The following is a 20,844-nucleotide window of genomic DNA, read 5'->3' as shown; positions in this document are numbered from 1 at the left end:
GTTCCTTGTGCCTGAAATCCTCTCCCACACCTCTGCCTCTCAGAATCTCTTGTTTCCTTCAAGGCTCAGCTCAGGTGCCACCTTCTTCAGGAAGTCTTTCCAGATTTCATCCAGACATTAGTTTTCCTCCCACATGCTTCATGTTTATTTTGTATTTGTTTTGCATTTAGATCTCTGGGAATGAGTGCAGTTTAATGGAAGGTCTGAGGGCAGAACTGTTAGATTTTTTCCTCTAGATCTGCTCCATGTCTACCACAATGGTGGCCACTTCATAAATGTTTGTGGAATTTCACTAATGAGGACAGTTTTCCACTAACAGAGAACATAAACTATATAGCTCATCCTAGACTATTCTTGGACATATTTTATTATAAGTTCCCCATAGAACAATGACGTGATTCAATTAAAGCCTTCCTTTGGTTCTTTTCCTCTGTGAAAGGTACCAATGTAGCATTCACTCATGCTGTCCATTTGTGGAGCTCCATTCTGAATATATGTCCACAACCTACTTTCTTTTCAGGTGCTTTTGACTTTTATATCACTTTAGCAGATACTTATTGTCTACCAACAGTGTGTCAAAATCTGAGCCAGACTTATACTATTTGTCCCAGAGGAGATAGGCAGAAATATCATGATGTATAAGACATAGTTTCTACTCTCAGGGAGTACACAGTTTGATTAAGTGCAATGGGAAGTATTGCCTTTTTAAAGTGATTTCTTTTTATTTTCATAACAGCTTCTGAATTGGCAAGCAGGAAGTTATTCCCATTTCATAGATGAGGAAAGTTAAGTGATTTGCTCAAGGTAACATAGATAGTTAGCAACAGAATCAAGGTTCTTTCTCCAGTGCCCTGTGTGTCTCCCACAGCAACTATCCCATGGTTGGTAACCAGTTATGTTTTGTCAGAGGGTCATTGATTTAGAAACTAGAAGACCTTAGAATCATCTAATTCAATGATTTTTTTTCTTTTTCTTCTCATAACTAAAAAGAAAAGTGTTTTCTATTGACTCATTGACAGATGGTTGCTATTGGGAAATAATGTGGATTTTCCTAGACCTTCTCAAGAGAAGGGGCTAATATTACATATGTATGTCTCATTTTCACACTTCTTAGAGTAGCTGAGTTAGGGCATAGGAACTGGCACTGGAATAAGACTTGTTTAGAGAGAAAGAGTAAAGTCAACTGATGAGCTGCTAACAGGGTGCTGATCTTCACATGGGAGGTAGAATCTCACCTTTCTAAAGGATAAGGTATAAAAAGAAAAAGCAGTTGTCATATAATGGAATAAATCCCATCCCCAGAGTAATCCTAAAGAAGCTAGTTAAAATGGCATCCAAAAAAACAGACCTATAATCCATTTGAGATTGTTTCCTCAATGCTGACCACTGATAAAACTGGTTTTAGTCTGAAGATATGAATAGAACTATTCAGGGTGTGTTGATGCACACAAATTTGGACTAGCAAAGTGTGTATAAATTGTGACCTAGGGCAATTCATTTCTCATGAGTTCTCTGAATTGCTCTTACTTGATGATATTTCTACTTGCTAATCAATATGTGGTCTTCTAATATTTATTTCATTTTTAAGTTTGTAAGGCTGGGAGAAGAGTGATATATTTAAAAGAATGTTTATGTGTATACACACATATTATATATTCATACATATTTTCAGGTTTTGAATTGTGATTTTACTGGTTTAAGGAACTGGTATGAAATGCTGCCAGTTTAGATCTGATGCTTTTCTGCGACTTAGTTTCTTTGATTGTTGCTTGATACCCTTGGAAGGTGAAGTAACTTGTCCAGTTCCACACATGTGTGTCACAAGTGCATCTTGGACTCACTTGAAGTAGAGTTTTTCAAGTTCCAAGGCCAGTTTTCTATTCAGTGTGCCATGCTGCTGCTTCCTCCTCATCATCATTATATCATCATCATCATCAATAATAATAAAAATGTTATTTATGCAACATTTTGTAGTTTAAAAAGCACTTTTAAATAAAATCTCTCTTTGTAATCTTTGAGATATCAGTCTGGCAATTCTCAAGCTAATTTGATTCAGTACATGATGGTGTTTGATATAGGTTGATGAAACTCACCAATGTTGAGCTACAAAATATTCCTGAGATAAAGTGGTTTAGGGAAACTTTTGGAACAAAGTAGAGTAAATCAAGCCTTTTTTAATATGAAAAAATGATCACATATAATAAGTACTTAAAAGGCTTCAATGAGTCTCTGATATAACTGGTGTGTGCAATCTCTCTACCAATATAAATCACTCCTGAGACACCTTCACATTTGCCCTATAAGATTCTTGTCCTTATCTGCAATTGCTGAAGGCCTCTAGTTCCCCTTAATATTTCATGGATACTAGTGGAGCACTCAGGCTTTCTGTCTGCTGTTCTTTACTATTATTCCTCTACCCATCCCTAAGCATGCTTCTCTTGTCACCTTTTCATTGGCATTTTAGTCACCTGTATTTGTAATTTTTTAGAAGCTGTAGTATCCCATAATTCATAAAGTTATAGCTTCACCAGGGGAACATGGGTGTTAAAATATTTTTGCTACATTCACAACTTCATACTTATTATTTTAGAGGTGGGAAATAACACTAACAAACATTTTCTCAGAGAGCCCTTTTTCACATTCTCTGGCTGAACAGAGAACATTTTGGAAAACCTTGAACTAGTTCATTCACTTGATCAAATGAGATCATATATTTAGATTTAGAGCTGGAAAAGAGATTTAGCATCCATCTAATTAAACCCCCTTATTTTACAAATGAGGAAGCTGGGGCCTGGAGAAGTTTTATCTTGCCCAGGGTATACCATACATGGCAGAGCTAGAATTTGAACTGGAGTTCTCTAATTGAGAACTGTTAAACCCTATATAAATTTCAGCTATTTTACTCCTTTGAGCAGGTCCTAAAGATATTTAGGAAATGATATTTTAGTCACTTTGGTTTGAGGAAAGACCATTCCTGCTTAGAAAGATACTTCTGTTATCTTTTCACAGACCTCAGATTTCTTTTACAGGAAGCAAACTGTAAATGTTCCTGTAAGACTTCCACACTAACTTAAATTTATAATAAGCTATAAAAACATTCACTCCCATAGAACAGGTTTTAAAAGGAACAGGGATGGAAAAGACAAAAGGAGAGTACTGGGCATCTTAAATAGGATGGAAAGAATATCTTAGAGAAGAGAAAAAGGTAGAAGACTGGTGACTGAAAACACAGAGAGAGTGGAGGGGGGGAGAAGGGAGGGAGGGATGGATAGAACTATAGAAGAGCTCTAGAGGAGTAATAAGCATTCTGTGGCTCATTTGACTTGGACTTTAGTATTGTTACTTCTTATAAGTAATGGCTCTTTAAGACAATTGACCCCTGGTTACAACTCATACACTGCTCTTTAACCTCAAACCTTCAAGGACCCTAAATGAGTAGACCAACAGAGAAAGAATTCTTTGTATGTGGCAGCAGTGACCAAAGCAATCTCCCTTTGTGAGATAACTAATGTTGAGGGATACAGAGATTAACCATTCTTTTTTCTTAAATTTTATTTTATGAAATATTTCCCAATTACATTTCTTTTTCCTTCCCCTGAGATGGTAAGCAATCTGATCTAAATTTTACATGTGCAGTCACGTAACATATTTTTCCATTGTCAACCTTGAAAAACACAGAACTACTAAAGTAGTTAGAAAGAACAAGTCTTTAATCAGGTCAAGGAAGATAATGCTCTGTTACCACTACACAGAGTCAAGCAGGGTAGATACTCCACAGAGACAAAGCTCAGAAGACTCTGGGAATGATGTCTGGGAGAAAAAGCACTTGGAAAGATTTTCCAATGAGCTGAAGAACTTGGGACCTGATATACATTTTGGGAAATATTGGAAGATTCAGTTGTTTCGCTTTACAATGGACACAAGAGAAGGAGGAACCTTGGGAGAAGCTGGTGCTTTACAATGGACACAAGGAGAGGAGGATTACAGCCAAAGGCTGGACTACCTTTAGCAGCCTCCGATACCATGGGAGAAACTTCTAAGACAAAAGGGTTCTTAAGATTTGATTACATCTACTAATTCTATCTAGGCTGAGATCATTGGGTACTTTATTTAAGGTTTATTGTTCAGTCTAAGACCAGGTCACTCTGGGACTTCCCTGAAAGCAAATTCCAAGAAACAGTGGCAAATTTTGGGGTTCCCTAAACAAAGTTGACCTCATATTAATCATTGTATGGAAGAGAACTTGAACAAAAAATGAAGAAAGAAGGTGAAAAATAGTATTTCAATCTGAAGTCAGACTCCATCGATTCTTTCCCTGGAGGCAAATGGCATTTTTCACCATGAGACCTTGGATCACTATATTGCTGAGTGTGATGAACTGATTACTACTACAGAAAGACTTGCAAGCAAATGCAAGAAAATGGAAGTTTGAAGACCTGTCAATCAAGAAGATTCCAAAGAAGAATGTGGCCAGGAAGAAGGCAGTTTGAATAAGCTGGCACAAAAACGGATTTTCTCACTTCTTTCTTGAGACTCTGAGGAAGAAGCTGACAGAGAACATTTACTCTGAACTTCTGGCATTGGTTTCTCCTTGAAAGATTTGGGGCATAGCTTAGTATCTTTTCAAGTCTTTAACAATATCCCCTTAAAGACAATTCAACCTTTACTTTCTTTATATTTAATTTATAAATCCCCTCTATCCTATCTCAACTCCCTACCTTTTCTTCCTTAAAAATAAATCCCTTTTCCAGTATTTTAAAGTGAAATTAGTCTGTTGAATGCTGTTGTCAACTTACCAATGCTGAATAACTGTTAAGACCAACAGAAGAACAGGAAGTGGGTGGGAGGAGGAAAAGTGAGAATCTCAATCTTTCCCATAACCGTATTACCCAGTGTGATTGTTCCAGCATTTCCCTTTCCCTTAAATATACTAGTAAAGGAGCCTCCAATACAACTTGGCACCCCGGAAAAGGTCTTACCCTTCCCCAAACAGGAAAGATAATAGGAAAAAAGAAGATGTTTCTGCAGATAATCTGTGGACTGTTAGTACACTTGGTCTTTGTATGTTATTGAATTTATAATTTAATGTATAGTGCAGTGACTAATATTTTGATGGACACTATAGGCCTGATGTCTAACTCAACTGCTTTTATAATGACTATACCCTTCATTGATGACACTGTACTATGGCAAATCCTCACCCAACTGTATGTGTTTACCATGGCTGCCATACAGACCTTCACCTATATTAAGAACATTATCAAATTTATAACACCTAAAAAGGCAGCTCAAATTCTGGTTTTAGACACAAATCTGGAACAGTTAGTTAAGAAAATACATGAGGAGTTTCTGCAAAAGCAAGGACTAGATCAGGCTAAGGATGGAAGTGGGCAAAAAGATACAGGGCTTATAGACCAAAATCCAGGAGAAAGATAAAAAAGCAAAAGGGAAGAACAAGAAAGGGGCTCAGGAAAATGGCAAGGAAGTCAACAATGATGTTGAGAAAATACTACTACTCAGGGACATTGCAAAAATATCAGAAACTACAGGAGTGGTTCATTTAAAGATCCACAAACCTTTTTCCACTCAGGAACTTGATTCTATCCAGCACAGATTTCCAAAATTTCTCTGCATGCCCTACTGAGTGCTCAAGGAATTGAAGAGGAGGTTTAAAATCTTTGAGCCCGATTTTCAGGATGCAGAGTTCCTCCTTTCGAAATTATTTAGCCCCCTTGAACATAGGCAATTTATCGAGAAGACTAGAACTGACAGCACCCTGACAAGTTGGCCCACTGAAGAGCAGAGAGAAGATTTTGGTTTTGCTAATCTTGCTAGCATGGATTATTTGAGGAAATGCAGGGAAGATCTTCTTCAAGCCATAAAGTCTTTCTGTTCTAAACCTAATGCATGGGGTAAATTTGATAAATTGGTTCAAGAAAGTCCAGAACATCCTGTCACTTTTATTGATCACTTAACCAAGACTGCCAAGTCTATTATGGGGATAGATAAGGATTCAGAAGAGTCTGTGGCTCATGTGAGGAGGCAGTTCCTTTGGGGTTGCAACTCACATCTGAAAAACTTCTTCAGAAACTGTTTCCCCAAATATGACAATGTCACTTTCTGAACTTCTAGAGGCATCATCATACTTATGGGACAATCACAATGAACAACAGGTAACAATGAAAGAATAAAAACAAAAATTGAAAAGCACAAAAGAATCATTAAAGCAAAAAGAAATAGAGCAAATTAAGAGCTTACAGACCACGAAGACATACTCTAGACCCTCATACCAACAGAGCAAGGGACAGAGAGAAACCAGAAAGTGTTTCCTGTGTCACTATACTACTGAGAATAGCAAAGGCATTCACAATTGTTCATGATATAATATTGTTGTTACTGTGTACAGTGTTCTCCTGGTTCTTTCTTTGCTCTGCATCAGTTCAAGTCTTTCCAGGTTTTTATGAAATCATCCTGCTCATCATTTCTTAAAGCACAATACTATTTCATTACAATTGTATGCCAGAATTTGTTTAGCCATTCCAAAATTGGGGAATCCCCTTAATTTCCCACTTTTCTACCACAAAAAAGCTGCTATAAATATTTTTGTACATATAGGTCCCCCTGCCCCCCTTTTTTATTTCTTTGGAATACAGACCTAGTAGTGGTATTACTGGATCAAAAGGTATGTACAATTTTAAGTTCTTTGGGCAGAGTTGCAAATTGCTCTCTAGAATTGTGAATCGGTGTCCCAATTTTCACATACTCTCTCCAACATTTATCATTTTCCTTTTCTGTCATATTAGCCAATCTAGAAGTTAATCATTCTTGATTAATTGAGTACAAGGTTTGTACTCTATCCCATTTTCTCCATACTTAGTCCATCCACCTCCTCCAAAACTCCAAAATATTATATTGTTAATGTGCCACCCAAGAGACAGTATAGTATAATTTAAAAAGAAGATGAGGAGGAGGAGAAGGGGATCTTTTACAAGTAATTTACCTGGGGCAGCTAGGTGGCTCAGTGGATAGAGAACCAGATTCAGAGAAGGAAGGATTCAAATATGGCTCCAGACACTTCCTAGCTGTGTGACCCTGAGCAAATCACTTAATCCCCATTTCCTAACCCTTACTGCTCTTCTGCCCCTAGACCGATACTTAGTAGTGATTCTAAGACAGAAGGTAAGGATTTGTTTTTAAGTAATTGACCTTTTAAGGTTTCCTCAACAAAATTTAGATATTGACCTAGATGGTCCCTAATGTCCTCTCCGCCCCTTCAGCTCTGATCATTCTAGGAATCCATAACACTCAATAGCCTTAGAGCCACCACCAACTCTTCACCCTCACTGTTCCCCATCACCATATCCAGTTAGTTGTCCCTCTGCATCTTCCACATTCTAAGATTAGAGTCATAATTCTACAGATGAAAGCTACCTCAGAGGCCACCCAATTCAACCCCCTCAATTTACAGATAATATCCATCCCCTTCTCTTCACTCATATAGAGATCACCTTAATTCAAGTCTTTTATCACTTTTCCCTAGAACTGTTCTATTTTTCTAAGTTTTGTAGTCTTCTGATTTTTTTTTATAACATGATATTCAGGCCTTTTGATTTCCATCCAGGAGAAGCATAATACTTAAGTTATCTCTGTATATCCTCCTTTCAAGGTCAGTTGTTTTGGCTTTCATAGAATTCACATTTTCTTTTAATGTTGCTGTCTTTTGCTTCTTTTCCACCAGTTTCTTCTACTGGCTTCCAAATCTGTTAGACTTTTTCTGAGGGCTTCTACTTCTTTTAAAAAATTCTCCATCATATAATTCAATTTCTTCCATGCTGGCATTTGTATGTTTCCTTCTTCTTAATGAGTCCTTATTTCTCACCATATTTCATCCTTAATTTCTTCTTTTTAACATTCCTCCCTCCCTCCCTCCCTCCCTCCCTCCCTCCCTCCCTCCCTCCCTCCCTTCCTCCCTCCCTCCCTTCCTTCCTTCCTTCCTTCCTTCCTTCCTTCCTTCCTTCCTTCCTTCCTTCCTTCCTTCCTTCCTCTCCCTCCTTCCGTCCCTCCCTCCCTCCCTCCCTCCTCACTGTCCCATGATTTCTTGGGAGGCCACAGAATTTTTTTTTCATTGGTGAATTTTGGTTTATTTTCCTTTATAGCATAATGCTTATGTTCTCTGGTCTTTCTTTGAGCTTTACTCTTTCTTATTTCTGTCTTCATGATTCTCTCTGTTGACTAAGTTTTTATTTCAACTTTCTTTGAAATTTTTTACTTTGAAACTTTCCCTTGTATTCCCATTCATTTCCCTCCAGCTTCTCTTCCTTCTTCTCTTTCTTCTTTCCTGACCTCTGACCTTCCCATATTGGAGGGCGGTAAGAAGGGGTCAGCTGCATGGATAAATCCAGGGAGAGGAAGAGGTTAAAACAAATTTTCCAAAGCCTTTTCCCTTGGGGCTTATTTTCTTTCTCTCCCTGAACCCCTACTCATCCTTCTCCAGTCACTTTACTGTTCCTTCACCTTAGGACAGATACTTTCTTCTAGAGGGAGGGAAGGGTTCAGACAGAATCATTTCCTTAGAGATGGAGGGATGGGACAAGGATTCCTACAGCTTGATCCCAAATCAGAAATCTGAGTTTGCCAGGCTTCACTTAACCTGGGCTAGGGGCAGGTGGAGGATGAGTATTCTACATGGGCACTTGAAGTATTTGTTAGTTGATGTTATTTCATAAAGTTTTCATTTTTTGTAGTGTTTCTTCCTTCCTGTATTATAGATTTGGCTTTCATTTCTAAATCTGCTTTTTCTCATTTCTATTTTTCTAAGGGCTTTGTGCTGCTGAAAGCAGCTAGTCTTCACCAGAACTATTGCAATGCACAGGATTTGGAGTCAGAGGACCTAGATTCACATCTTGGCCTTCTCTGTGTGTAACTAGACAAGTCACTTACAAAAACAAAGTGAAAGAGAGCTTCTCAGGGCCTTGATTTCCTCATTGACAAGATGAGGAATTTAAATTATGAGGACCATGTAAAAGAACATTCACTGTAGAATTAGAGGAAGGACCTGGATTCATATTAAACCTCTCACACTCTCTGAGTGACCAGGTCAAATCACTTAAACATCTCAGAGGCCCAGTTTCTTCTACAAATTGAGCAGGTTGGACTAGATAGCCACCAAGATTCCTTCCAATCGGAGATCTATGATCCTATAACTAGGAGGCCTCTAAAATCCTTTTCAGCTGCCAAATTGCAATTCCTAAAGCATAGGTGTGACCATGTTAGCTCTCCCCTACTCAAAAAGTTTCATTGGCTCCACATCACCTCCAGTATAAAATTGAGGTTCTTCTATTTGGTGTTTCATTTTACTCCCCTCCACTCAAACACACTATGTTTGCTAAATGTGGAATTCCACAAAAGATTGTAGATCTGGAATCTCAGAGGCTCTCTAATCCAACTTCTTCATTTTAAAGATGATGAAACCAAGACCCAGGGATTTGTTAAGTGACTTGCCCCAAGTCCCAGAAGTTTGAAATCAAAGACAAGCCTTGAATCCACATTCTCTGATTTAAGCCTTTCCAGTGGATCATGCTACAATCCATTTTCTATTTCTGTGCCTTTGGGTCCCCCATGTCTAAAATCTTTCCCTTCTCACCTGTGCCTCCCTTGGAATCTCTATTCCCTTTTCCAGGCTCGGCTCAGGGGCAAACCCCTACCAAAGGCCCCTTCCTGATTGGCTTCCTCTCTCCTCCCCCTTGTTAGGGCCTTTCTCCCTGCTTCTGAAATTACTTTGTATTTTCTTATCTGTTCCTATTGTTTCCATCTGGTGGAGTATAAGGCGTTCAAGGGCAGAAGATGATTCATTTTGTCTTTATGTCCCTATCATCTAGCAGAGTGCCTGGCACATAGACACTTAATAAATATTTTTTAATTGAATTGAATTAAGCCCTGTCGGCCAGAGAGATTTCATGCTCCTTCTGTTGTTTGGTCACAGATTGAGGCCCCTTCTGGCTCTTTTTGTGCTTTAGGCAGCAGAACCTTTTCATTCACATCAAATTCCTCTTCTCTGCTGTGCCTGAAAAGGGTCTCTCTCCCTCTTTCAGTCCTTGGTAGTCGAATGATTATGTTGGGGATAGGCTCAGGTAGCTCTGGGGCCTTTCCCATTAAGACAGGTGATAATTAGTCATGGTGATGATTATAAACTTACTTTCCCAGTTTCAATCAAAGTTAAATTGCATTTAGATGCAGATTGAGAATTTCATTTCAGTGCCCCATGTAAATTTAACACAGATTGTGGTCCTGCAAGAAGATGCTCTCACTCTTGATCAGCCTTTGCAGGCTAGAGCCCTGTGCCAATTACTAGCCCTTTTTAGAGAATCAGGAAAGATGTAGAGCCAACTCAGAGTATATAAAGCTACATGGAATCTTTTTTGTTCTAGAAAAGTGTTCGCTTGGGCAGGTCCCAACAAGACCTGATGTCAAGGCACTGGCCTTGGAGGCAGGAAGACTTAGGCTTAATTTCCACCCTACTTATTACCTATGTCACCATGGCCAAGTCACTTAACCTTTCTGTAATTCCTTTTCCTCATCTGTGAAATGTGCAGATACCACTGAAATCCCTTCCAGCCCTAAGTCTGTGATCCTACTAGGTTTTTATGAGCAAAGCCTTTGACTGTGTGTCCGTTGTCTGATTACAAGCCTCACTACAAGCTCAAAGGATCCTCTTCAGAATAGGAGACTCAATGGATTAATTTTTTGGCCTCTGTGACTAATGAAGACCATCTACTAAGGCATAACAGCCCCATGCTGTGTTTGAAGTATTCCAATAAAAAGATTGACCTTTGTTTTCTAGTAATTGCACATAAAATTCTGAAAAATAGATATTCTGAGATCAAAGAAATTTATGTTTTAAAAGAGAAAATTATTACTGAGTCATAGGTGAGAGCTTGTCTGTGTATTTCTAAAATGCTATTTCTATTATCCACAATACAAGCTTAAAAAGCCAGAATTTTCTCTCAGCATTAGCCAGTGCTATTTGAAATTTATAAATAATGTCCCTTCAGCAATCCAAGGTCCAACCAGCTATCCATTCACTCATTATTCTTCCATTCCATATGCCTTTATGAAGCACCTGCTACATGCAAAGCACTAGGTACTCGGGATACACAGATTAAAAAAATAGAAAGTCACAGCACTCCAGGAGTTTAGATTGTACTGGAACCATAAAATGTATATGCAAAACACATACAAATTAATATGAGGGAGGCAAAAAAAAAACAAAACCAACTCATGGAGGAGCTGAGCTCCTGAGCTGAACTTTAAAGGGAAATGGGAATTCAAAAAGGTAGAGATGAAAGAAAGAGTGTTCCCTGGGAATGAAAGGCACATGAGTGGAATAATTAACAAAGAAAGATTAAATGATATTCAGTAATATTCTAGAGTCAATAACATTTTATTGCATTTTGAACTTTGAAGTTTGGTCATCTATGTGTTACATACAAGGGTGGCCAACCAGGGTAACAATAGGTGCCAGTGATTTACCAGTCTCAGTGACAAAGGTCCATAAAGCTTTTTTTTTTCTTTTACTTTTTAATGCCCAATTCATTTTATTATACTGGCTCTGCTGCAGGTTAGTTAAAGGGCCCATGTTTCCTTCTATTACAAAATTTTGAGCCTTATAGAAGCAAAAAAGTATTTTTAATCCCATCAATACAGCTTATCATTTTTTCTATACTCCAGAAATGTCATCTGAATTGCTACCTTGCAGTCTTTTTTAAGTTTTTAATTTTATTTAGTCAATTTAGAACATTATTCCTTAGTTACAAGAATCATATTCTATTCCTCCCTCCCCTCCAACCACCCTTCCCATAACCGACATGCAATTCCACTGGATATTACTTGTGTCCTTGTTCAGGACCCATTTCCGTGTTGTTGGTGTTTGCATTAGGATGTTCATTTAGTCTACATCCTCAATCATATCCCCTCGACCCATGTAATCTAGCAGTTGTTTTTAATTCTGTGTTTCTACTCCCACAGTGTTTCCTCTGGATGTGGATAGTGTCTTTCTCATACATCCCCCCGAGTTGTTCAGGATCACTGCACTGTCACTAATGGAGAAGTCCATTACGTTCGATTGTACCACAGAGTATCCGTCTCTATGTACAATGTTCTCCTGGTTCTGCTCCTTTCGCTCTGCATCACTTCCTGGAGGTTGTTCCAGTCTCCATGGAATTCCTCCACTTTATTATTCCTTTTAGCACAATAGTGTTCCATCACCAACATATACCACAATTTGCTCAGCCATTCCCCAATTGATGGGCATCCCCTCGTTTTCCAATTTTTGGCCACCACAAAGAGCGCAGCTATGAATATTTTTGTACAAGTCTTTTTCCTTATTATCTCTTTGGGGTACAAACCCAGCAGGGCTATGGCTGGATCAAAGGGTAGATATTCTTTTGTCGCCCTTTGGGCATAGTTCCAAATTGCCCTCCAGAATGGTTGGATCAGTTCACAACTCCACCAGCAATGCATTAATGTCCCTACTTTGCCACATCCCCTCCAGCATTCATTACTTTCCTTTGCTGTCATGTTAGCCAATCTGCCAGGTGTGAGGTGATACCTCAGAGTTGTTTTGATTTGCATCTCTCTGATTATAAGAGTACCTTGCAGTCTTAAAAGAACTAGTTGGCCATCTTTGTATAGATGATAATTTCTAGTTAACCACAAAATTTAAGTATCAAGAACACTCCATTTTCCCAACTATCCGGAATAAACAGTTTACTGTATTTTTCTGTCTTCCTTACAAATTTTTTTGTATAGCCAACTGTGCTGCAGAAAAAAGGTTGTAGTGACAATTGCCTCAAGTCACCCGAATTACTTAACCTTTCCTCGAGGAATTTTATCTAGGCTTAGCAATGTTATACTTTCTGATCCAGCCCTAAAGTCTTTTCTATCATCAGACTCATGATTTTCAGGTGCCCATCAGACATCTCCAACAAGCTGTCCATAAACATCTTAAACACACATCCAAATCTGAACTCATTATCTGTCTCCCCAAAGCCTCCCCCCCCCAACATCCTTGTTACTGTCAATGATGCCATCATCCTCCCAGGCAAGCGGGATTGAAACCTCATTGGTCATCCTTGACACTCCCTACTCGCATTCCCCACATCCGATTTGTCAAGTCCTGTCCATTTTGTCTTGATGACATTTCTCATCTATGCCCCCTTCTCTTTTCTGATGCTGCCACCACCTCTCACCAGGAGCCATGCAGTAGGCTACTGGAGAGACTCCTGGTCCAGAGTCTCTCCTCACTCCAGTCCATCTTCTGCTCAGCTGCTGAATTAACCTTTCTTTCTTACTTTTTAAACCCTTACCTTCCATCTTAGAATCAATACTGTGTATTTGTTCCAAGGCAGAAGAGTGGTAAGGGCTAGGCAATGGGGGTTAAGTGACTTGTCCAGGGTCACACAGCTAGGAAGTGTCTGCTGTCAGATTTGAGCCCAGGACCTCCTGTTTCTAGGTCTGACCCTGAATCCCCTGAACCTCTTAGCTGTCTCCTAAAATCCCATCTTCTACAAAAAAAACTTTCCTGATTCCCCTTAATATTAATGCCTTCCTTTTATTGATTACCTTCTATTAATTTTGCACGTATTTTATTTGTATGGTATTATTTACTTTCATTAGACTGTGAGCTCCTTAAGAATAGTCTTTTGGGGGCAGCTGGGTGGCTCTGTGGATGGAACGCCAGCTCTAGAGGTCCTGGGTTCAAATTTGGCTTCAAACACTTCCTAACTGGGCAAGTCACTTAACTCCTCCCCTCCATTGCCTGGCCCTTACCTCTCTCCTGCCTTGCAACCAACACACAGTAGTGATTCTAAGACGGAAGGTAAGGGTTAAAAAAAGTAGTCTTTTGCCTTTCTCTGTGTTTCCAGCATTAGCACATGTAGCACAGTTCCTGCCCGTGTATCAGACTGAATGACTTTCTGTGTTAGAGAGTCGCCCCAAAGGAGGAAGCATGGTGTGCTGCCAGCTCCTCATGGCACCTCAAGGTACCTTGGCTTTAATGCAGTCAGCCACCCAGACTTTCTACCCTACTTTCTTAAGCGGGAAAATGCTTTTTACGTTTGTAGAAAATCAAAGATGAAGTAAGAAGCTTTTAGGAAAAGAAGACTGAAACTCGGAAGTCATCATCTTCTCCCGTTCTTCCTCCATCCCCTCATCTCCCAGCTTCCTTCTTCCTGGGCAGTCCTCAGCCTCCTCCCCTTCTCCACAGACAAACCCCTTTTCATCATCATCAGCGTCTCTTAAGCGCTCTCCCTGCTCCCTGCTCATGGGGGTCCTTCCCCTAGCTCACGTTCACTCGGACTCTTGTGATAAACTCCTAAGTGGTCCCCCTGTCTCCGTTCCCATCCTCCCCAATATGTTCTTTAACCAATGGCCAAAGGGGTAGTTAAACGCCACTGGCTCCCTATTATGTCTTAGAAAATCAATTTGTCAGTCAACAAGCATTTATTAAGAGTTTACTATGTTCCTAAGTACTGGGCCTGCAAAGACTCTTCTGCTTGGCTTTTAACGCCCTTGATAGCATGAAACATGACATATCCTCCTCTCCCATATACTCTCTTTCCCTTCCCAAATTCAGCCAAACTGGCCTTTTTGCTCCTCCTGGTGCGGATATTCCCTCTCCCTTCTCTATTGCCCTTCTTTGACTGGGATGCCCTCCTTCCATACCTTCCCTCATATAATCCCTTGTTTCCTTCAAAACTCAGCTCAGTCATCACCTTCCCAACAAATCCTTTCCTGACCAGCCTCCCCTTCCCAGCTTCTCCCCACCCAATTACTGTGTATTTATTTTGTATACACTTATTTGTATGTGTATGTGCCGTCTTCTCACCCCATGGAAATCCATTTTGTCTTGATCTTCGAGACGAGCGTCGTGCACAGTGCATAGCAGTTGTTCTATAAATGCATGTCGATTGATTGTCTCAGTTATAACGTGATATATAAGTTTGAAGAAAGAGAATGAATTTCTATTTTGGAATGAGTGGAAATAGGAACAGTTTTGCTTCTGAAAGTTAAAATTGTTCTGCAATTAAAAATAAATTAAAATTAAATGATCACATTTAATCCCATTACAGTAAAACATTATAGATGATGTGAGGCAGTGTAATTATATCTACAGAGACACACACTATCTCTTTAGACAGTCTGCCATGCTTGGGTTCAAGTTCTGAGGCCTCTTGTATTAACTCTGTGACCAAGAGCGAACCATTTAACCTAGAGGTTCCCTAGGCATCTCGTGAGGACTGGAAATTCCTCATGAGTGAGTTGCTGATATGCATGTATCAGTGGATGGTTTCCACACTAGAGAGTTCTCTACCATGATAAATCACAGATCTGGACACCCCCCATCCCCTCACCCCAATCCCGTCTCTGTCCAATTGATGGAACTTCCTGAACTTTCACATCTTACTGGAATGGCAGCATGAAATGAAGAGATGGTTTCCTGGGTTTTTTTCTTTTTCCTTACTTTCACTCAATCCTGGGAAAGCCCCTGGAAATGCCCCTTTTGTTTTGTTCTTCTTGGAGGTGGGAGATTCCACATCCCTGTTGAACATCCTACAGGCCACTGGTAAGAGTAGGTACAGTCGCTCCCTCTAGTGGCTCAACCCAACCTTGACGCAGGGCCACCTCTTGGAACAATTTCTCTGCAGGGAATTTGCAATTATAGAAACATTTAGAAAAGAAATGCTCCCTGAAAGAAAGCTTTCAGATTTAGAAAGCATTCTGTTTTGCATTCAGTTTAGAGATTCAAATACTATCTTAAAATCTGATTAAAACACTCTCCCTACTTCAGTCCATTTTTTTTATATTGCTGCTGGGATCATCTAATTTATACAAAAATCCAGATGGTCATGTCAGTTTTATATTCAAGAATTTTCTCTGGTTTCCTTTCTCTGGTATTCAGGCACCTCACTGATCTTGAGGCTCTCTTCCTTTGTCTTATATTGTGATTAAAAAGGTAAGATTGAGTGGCAGCTGGGTGGCTCAGTGGATTGAGAGCCAGGCCTAGAGACTGGTGGTCTTGGGTTCAAATGTGGCCTCAGACACTTCCCAGCTGTGTGACCCCGGGCAAGTCACTTAACCCCCATTGCCCAGCCCTTACCACTCTTCTGTCTTAGAACCAATACACAGTAGTGATCCTAAAACGGAAGGTAAGCATTTTTAAAAAAAAGGTAAGATAGTTGTATCTCATGTTGAGAGGTAGAATAGTGTAGTGGGTAGAATTTCAGTCCTCAGAGGAAAAAAAAAGTGTTCAAATCCTGTCTTTGACATGACTAGCTTTGTGATTGTGGAAAAGTCACTTAATATCTCAGTACCACCAGGCAGGTCTTTTAGGACTGAGAGATAAATTGCCCATCTGTAGTAGTAGAGGAAGATTCCACATTGGAAGTTCCTTCTACCTAAAAAAAAAATTTTTTTAATGGCCCGAGGGGCAGCTGACAGCACAATGAATAGCACTCCAAGCCTGGAATTGGGAGAACCTGGGTTCAAACCTGGCTTCAGACACTTTCTGGGTGTGTGACCTGAGCAAGTCACTTAATCCCAACTGCCTAGCCCTTGCACTTTTGTCTTATAGTTAGTTATTACTAATAAAGGAAGGATTTAGAAAAAAAAATGCAGCTCTGAAAGCAAAAATCTCCTATTCTTCTCCTTCATGCCTTCTCTGGCCCAGCCCAGTCGGTTCACTTGGTCACAGACCCACGCCCTCCTCTCACAAGCCGGCATCCTCCTTTAGGTTATTTGCTGGGAATACCGATGAAGACAAAATAGCCAGGAGATATGGGGGTGGGCTTCCTGCAGGAAGGACTGTATGGGGGGGAGGGGGAAGAACAGGGCAGTGGAAGTAGAAAACAGCCCACCCAGGTGGGTGAGAGCCCAGCTGACAGGGGAAGAGGTCTGGTGCCCAGGGGGGAAGGGCTTTCAGAGCCAAGCAGCCCAGTTTGGGTTGGATCCTCCGGCCAACAGCAGTAGCGTATGGAATAAATGTGGAGGAACTAAACAGGATGAGGTTCCAAGGGAGAGAGCCTGGAGGCAGGGAGACCACCGAACTCTAAAGGTGACTGAGGGAGCACAGAGAAGAGATGATGGAGGGGCCCAGGCTCAGCAACCTGTCAGACCTGAGAAATGAGGCCGAGGAAGGGGCTGGGAGTGGTGGCCTTGGGTGGCTAGACATAGGGCAGCACCCCCTACACCAAAATGGGAAAGAGGAAGGGAGGGCTTTGGGGAAAAGGCAGATGGTTCTGCTTGGGACCCTGAGGGTGTCTGAAATGCCTTGTGAGACCTATGGGGGGAAAGCCTCTGAGGCAATGCGGCCATGAGGTGGGGCTGCAGATTGTAGAGAGGGCGGGGGCGGGGGTGCTTTGTGCTGTCTATGAGAGAGTCATGACTGGAGTCAGAGGACCTGGTTTCAAATCCCGCCTCTGACACTTACTATCTCTTGGCTAAGTCAATTTCTGGGCTTTGGTTTCCTCATCCTTAAAAAGAAGAGTGTGTCTTAGATGGCTTTTGAGGTCCTTTCTGGCTCCAAGTATTATCGTTTGCATATATATTTGCAAAATATCATCATTTGATAATTGAACCAAAGGGAAATAGATGCTCTTCATGACGAGAGACCATGTAGAAATAGAAGAGAAGGGCAATAACATTTTCACTTTTGTCTTGCATTCGTAGTGCCAAGCATGATGCCTAGACTGAGCCCTGAGAGAGATACATCCAGGGTGAGGGCGAGGGATGAAGGATCGTCTAGCCAAGAAGACTAAGAAGGAATGGGCAGAGAGGTGGGAGGAGAGCAAGCACAGAGCAGTGCTAGGAACCCCAGAGAGGAGAAAATTGCTTCTAGGAGAGAGTTTCAACAAGTTTCAAATGCTACAAAGATGTCAAGAAGGATGAGAAAGGAGAAGAGGTTACTGGATTTTGCAGTGAAGAGATTATTAACCACCTCTCCTTAGGGAAAGCACTTTTTACTAGAGTGATAACAGAAACCAGATTGCAAGTGGTTGAGAAGGGAGGGAAAAGTCCAAAAAGTATCCCCAACTTTTAGTGGAACTCTAAGTGAAGTTGTAATGTCTTGTCATTTTAAAATTATCTACATTTTAGCTGTCACCTAAATAAACAGCACTACCTTCACAGAAATAAAAACTCTTAAACAGATATGTAGCTGCTGCTGAACTATTGAAAATTGGCATTTAAAAATTAATTCTTGTAACTAGAAACAAACTGCTAATTGGGGAATGAATTTTAACTTTTGAAAAATTTAGAACCTCTCATCAATGCAGTGAACAATCATGATTCTGGAGAACTGATGCTACCTGTTTCCTGACTGGGATGTGGTGGGCTCAGAGTACAGAATGAGCTACATATTTTTTGAGTGTGGCCGATTTGGGAATTTGTTTTGCTGGACTATATATGTTACAAGGCCCTTTTTTCCTTTACTTATTTTTAAAATCAAAGAGGAATAAAAATTAATACTCTTAATTTAAAAACAAAATGAAAAATTGTTATACATTTTACTGTTTTTTCTTTTTTAAAATAAATTTAATTAATTAATTTAGAATATTTTTCCATGACTACATAATTCATTTTTTTTACCTCCCCTCCCCCTTACTCCTCCCAGAGCCAAGGAGCAATTCCACTGGGTTTTCCATGTATCATTGTTCAAAAACCTAGTTTCACTTTCAGTGATAGGTAGTGTAGATCATGTTCCTGTTATCTGCTTAGCTGGGTTTCCTTGTACTGATAATGATATTTCAGTTATCAGAGTGGGCATATTTTGTTTTAGTGTTTTTTAAGATTTAGAACAAAGAAAACTATCACTTTTTTCCTAATATGAAATTCTGTGATTAAAAATATTTTATTTATTTTCAATTAAACAATTATTGAGTACCTACTATATCCGAAGCACTGAAATAGAAACATTAATATTGTTAATAATTAATATATTAGTTATAAGTGTAATCTTTGCCCCCAGAAAGATTTTATCAACTAATTTTGATTATAAACCTCATAAAAGCTTCCCTCATGTCACTAATGTGTGCGAGGTAGTTTAATGGATTTATAAATTTATTCAAGAAATGTGTGTTCTGTTTAAAGCTCTTGAATAAAGAGGAAGTTTTTGTTAAAAAAAAAAAAGCCAAGGGGGAAGCTGGGTGGCTCAGTGGATTGAGAATCAGCCCTAGAGACGGGAGGTCCTAGGTTCAAATCTGGCCTCAGCCACTTCCTAGCTGTGTGACCCTGGGCAAGTCACTTGACCCCCATTGCCTAGCCCTTACCACTCTTCTGCCTTGGAGCCAATACACAGTATTGACTCCAAGACAGAAGGTAAGGGTTTAAAAAAAAAAAAGCCAAAACAACAACTATATGTATATAGAGAGAAAGAGCTAAAAATATATCACTTTTTCCTCAGCTCACATTCCAGCCTTGTAGATTATTGGAACATATCTTAGACTTTTATTTCTGTTTGGAGTTTCTGGTGCTGAAAATAATAAGAAATACAGTATAACTTGAGTGTTTTCTTCATATTGCAATAAATTCTATTTGAGGAAAGTGTTTTTCTATATATCCATTGTGGTCTCTCTGGCATTAGCCAGTGCCCAGAAACTTTTGAGCTCCCTTTAATGGAACCAGGAATGCCCTTCCTCCTCCCTTTTCTTGAATAATTTCAAATTCAGTAATTGATTAAAAGCCTTACTCAAAACCTAGCAACTAAAAACTAGCAACCATCTTCACTCACCACATCATGGTACACTAATGATACCTGGTGGTATTAAAGACATTAATATTTATTTTAAAATTAAATTTAGAATAATTTATTTTAAAATTTCTTTTTCATATTACTATTTATAAAAGTATCTGTACTCATTGGATATTCAGTCTCTTTCCAAGGAGATTGCAAACTCCTCAAGGGCAGAGACTACGTCTTTCTTCTGTTTTCCTTGTCTTTCCCTTTGAATCTAATGTAGTGCTATGAACATCGCATGCCAAGAATGTAGCAAGGCTCTCAAATACTTGTCAGATGCACGAATAAATGAATGAATGGACTTGCACAACTGATAAGAAATCTAAAACAGGAATTTGGATACTCTGGGATTAGAGCCATGCAAAGATTTTTTTTGTAAGTATTTTAACTTTGTTTATTTTTTTATTCAGATGCTAGATGAAAACCATCACCTAATTCAGTGTATTATGGACTACCAGAGTAAGGGCAAGACTGCAGAATGTACTCAGTAAGTAATAGTGCCAAAGGCTGTTTTCCTTGCCTTCCAATGCTGCTTTTTCAAGTGGTAAAAAAAAACATGTATGTGGAAAAATATATCTGCCAATAAATAGACATTGGCTATTAATAGTCTCTAACTAGTACATATACTTTCCATTTCCTGGTACCATTCAATATAAATTTAAAATGGCAAGGGGAATAGATCCTCTGATTACTTATATAAAAATTTTTATTAAATTTTGGGCAGCATGGCCTAGTGGAATGAGCACTATGTTGGGAAAAATAAAGATGTTGGGTTCAAAGCTTAGCTCTGCTTTTCACTACTCGTGTGACCTTGGGGCAGTCACAACCTTTATGGGCCTAATTTCTAAAATGAGGGGATTAGACTAAATGATCTCTAAGGACCTTCCCAGCTCTTAAGCCTATAGAATTGTAAAGAGTTTCTATAAAAAATATTTTGCTAGGCTTAAATTAACATAAAAGTGAATGCTCTGCACTATATCCTACTAGAGAAAATGTCCAGTAATAAAGAGTAGGTTTTCCTTTCAACTTGTTTTAGGGCATTTGGTTGGCACATC

The 20,844-nt window shown here is 39.5% G+C and overlaps 1 protein-coding gene across 1 annotated transcript in view; it reads left to right on the top strand.

The window, feature by feature from the left end:
• SS18L1 (SS18L1 subunit of BAF chromatin remodeling complex) overlaps positions 1-20,844 on the top strand; it is a 63,525-nt gene that overhangs the window by 7,396 nt on the left and 35,285 nt on the right. The window contains exon 2 of the mRNA XM_001368306.4: positions 20,200-20,276. Within this exon, the coding sequence (XP_001368343.1) occupies positions 20,200-20,276 (77 nt within the window). The remainder of the gene's footprint in view (positions 1-20,199; positions 20,277-20,844) is intronic.

The sequence above is a fragment of the Monodelphis domestica genome, chromosome 1 (genome assembly GCF_027887165.1).
Source record: "Monodelphis domestica isolate mMonDom1 chromosome 1, mMonDom1.pri, whole genome shotgun sequence".
Taxonomy (NCBI): domain Eukaryota; kingdom Metazoa; phylum Chordata; class Mammalia; order Didelphimorphia; family Didelphidae; genus Monodelphis; species Monodelphis domestica.
The sequence above is the reverse complement of the archived record's forward strand: the minus strand, read 5'-3'. Positions and strand labels throughout refer to the sequence as shown.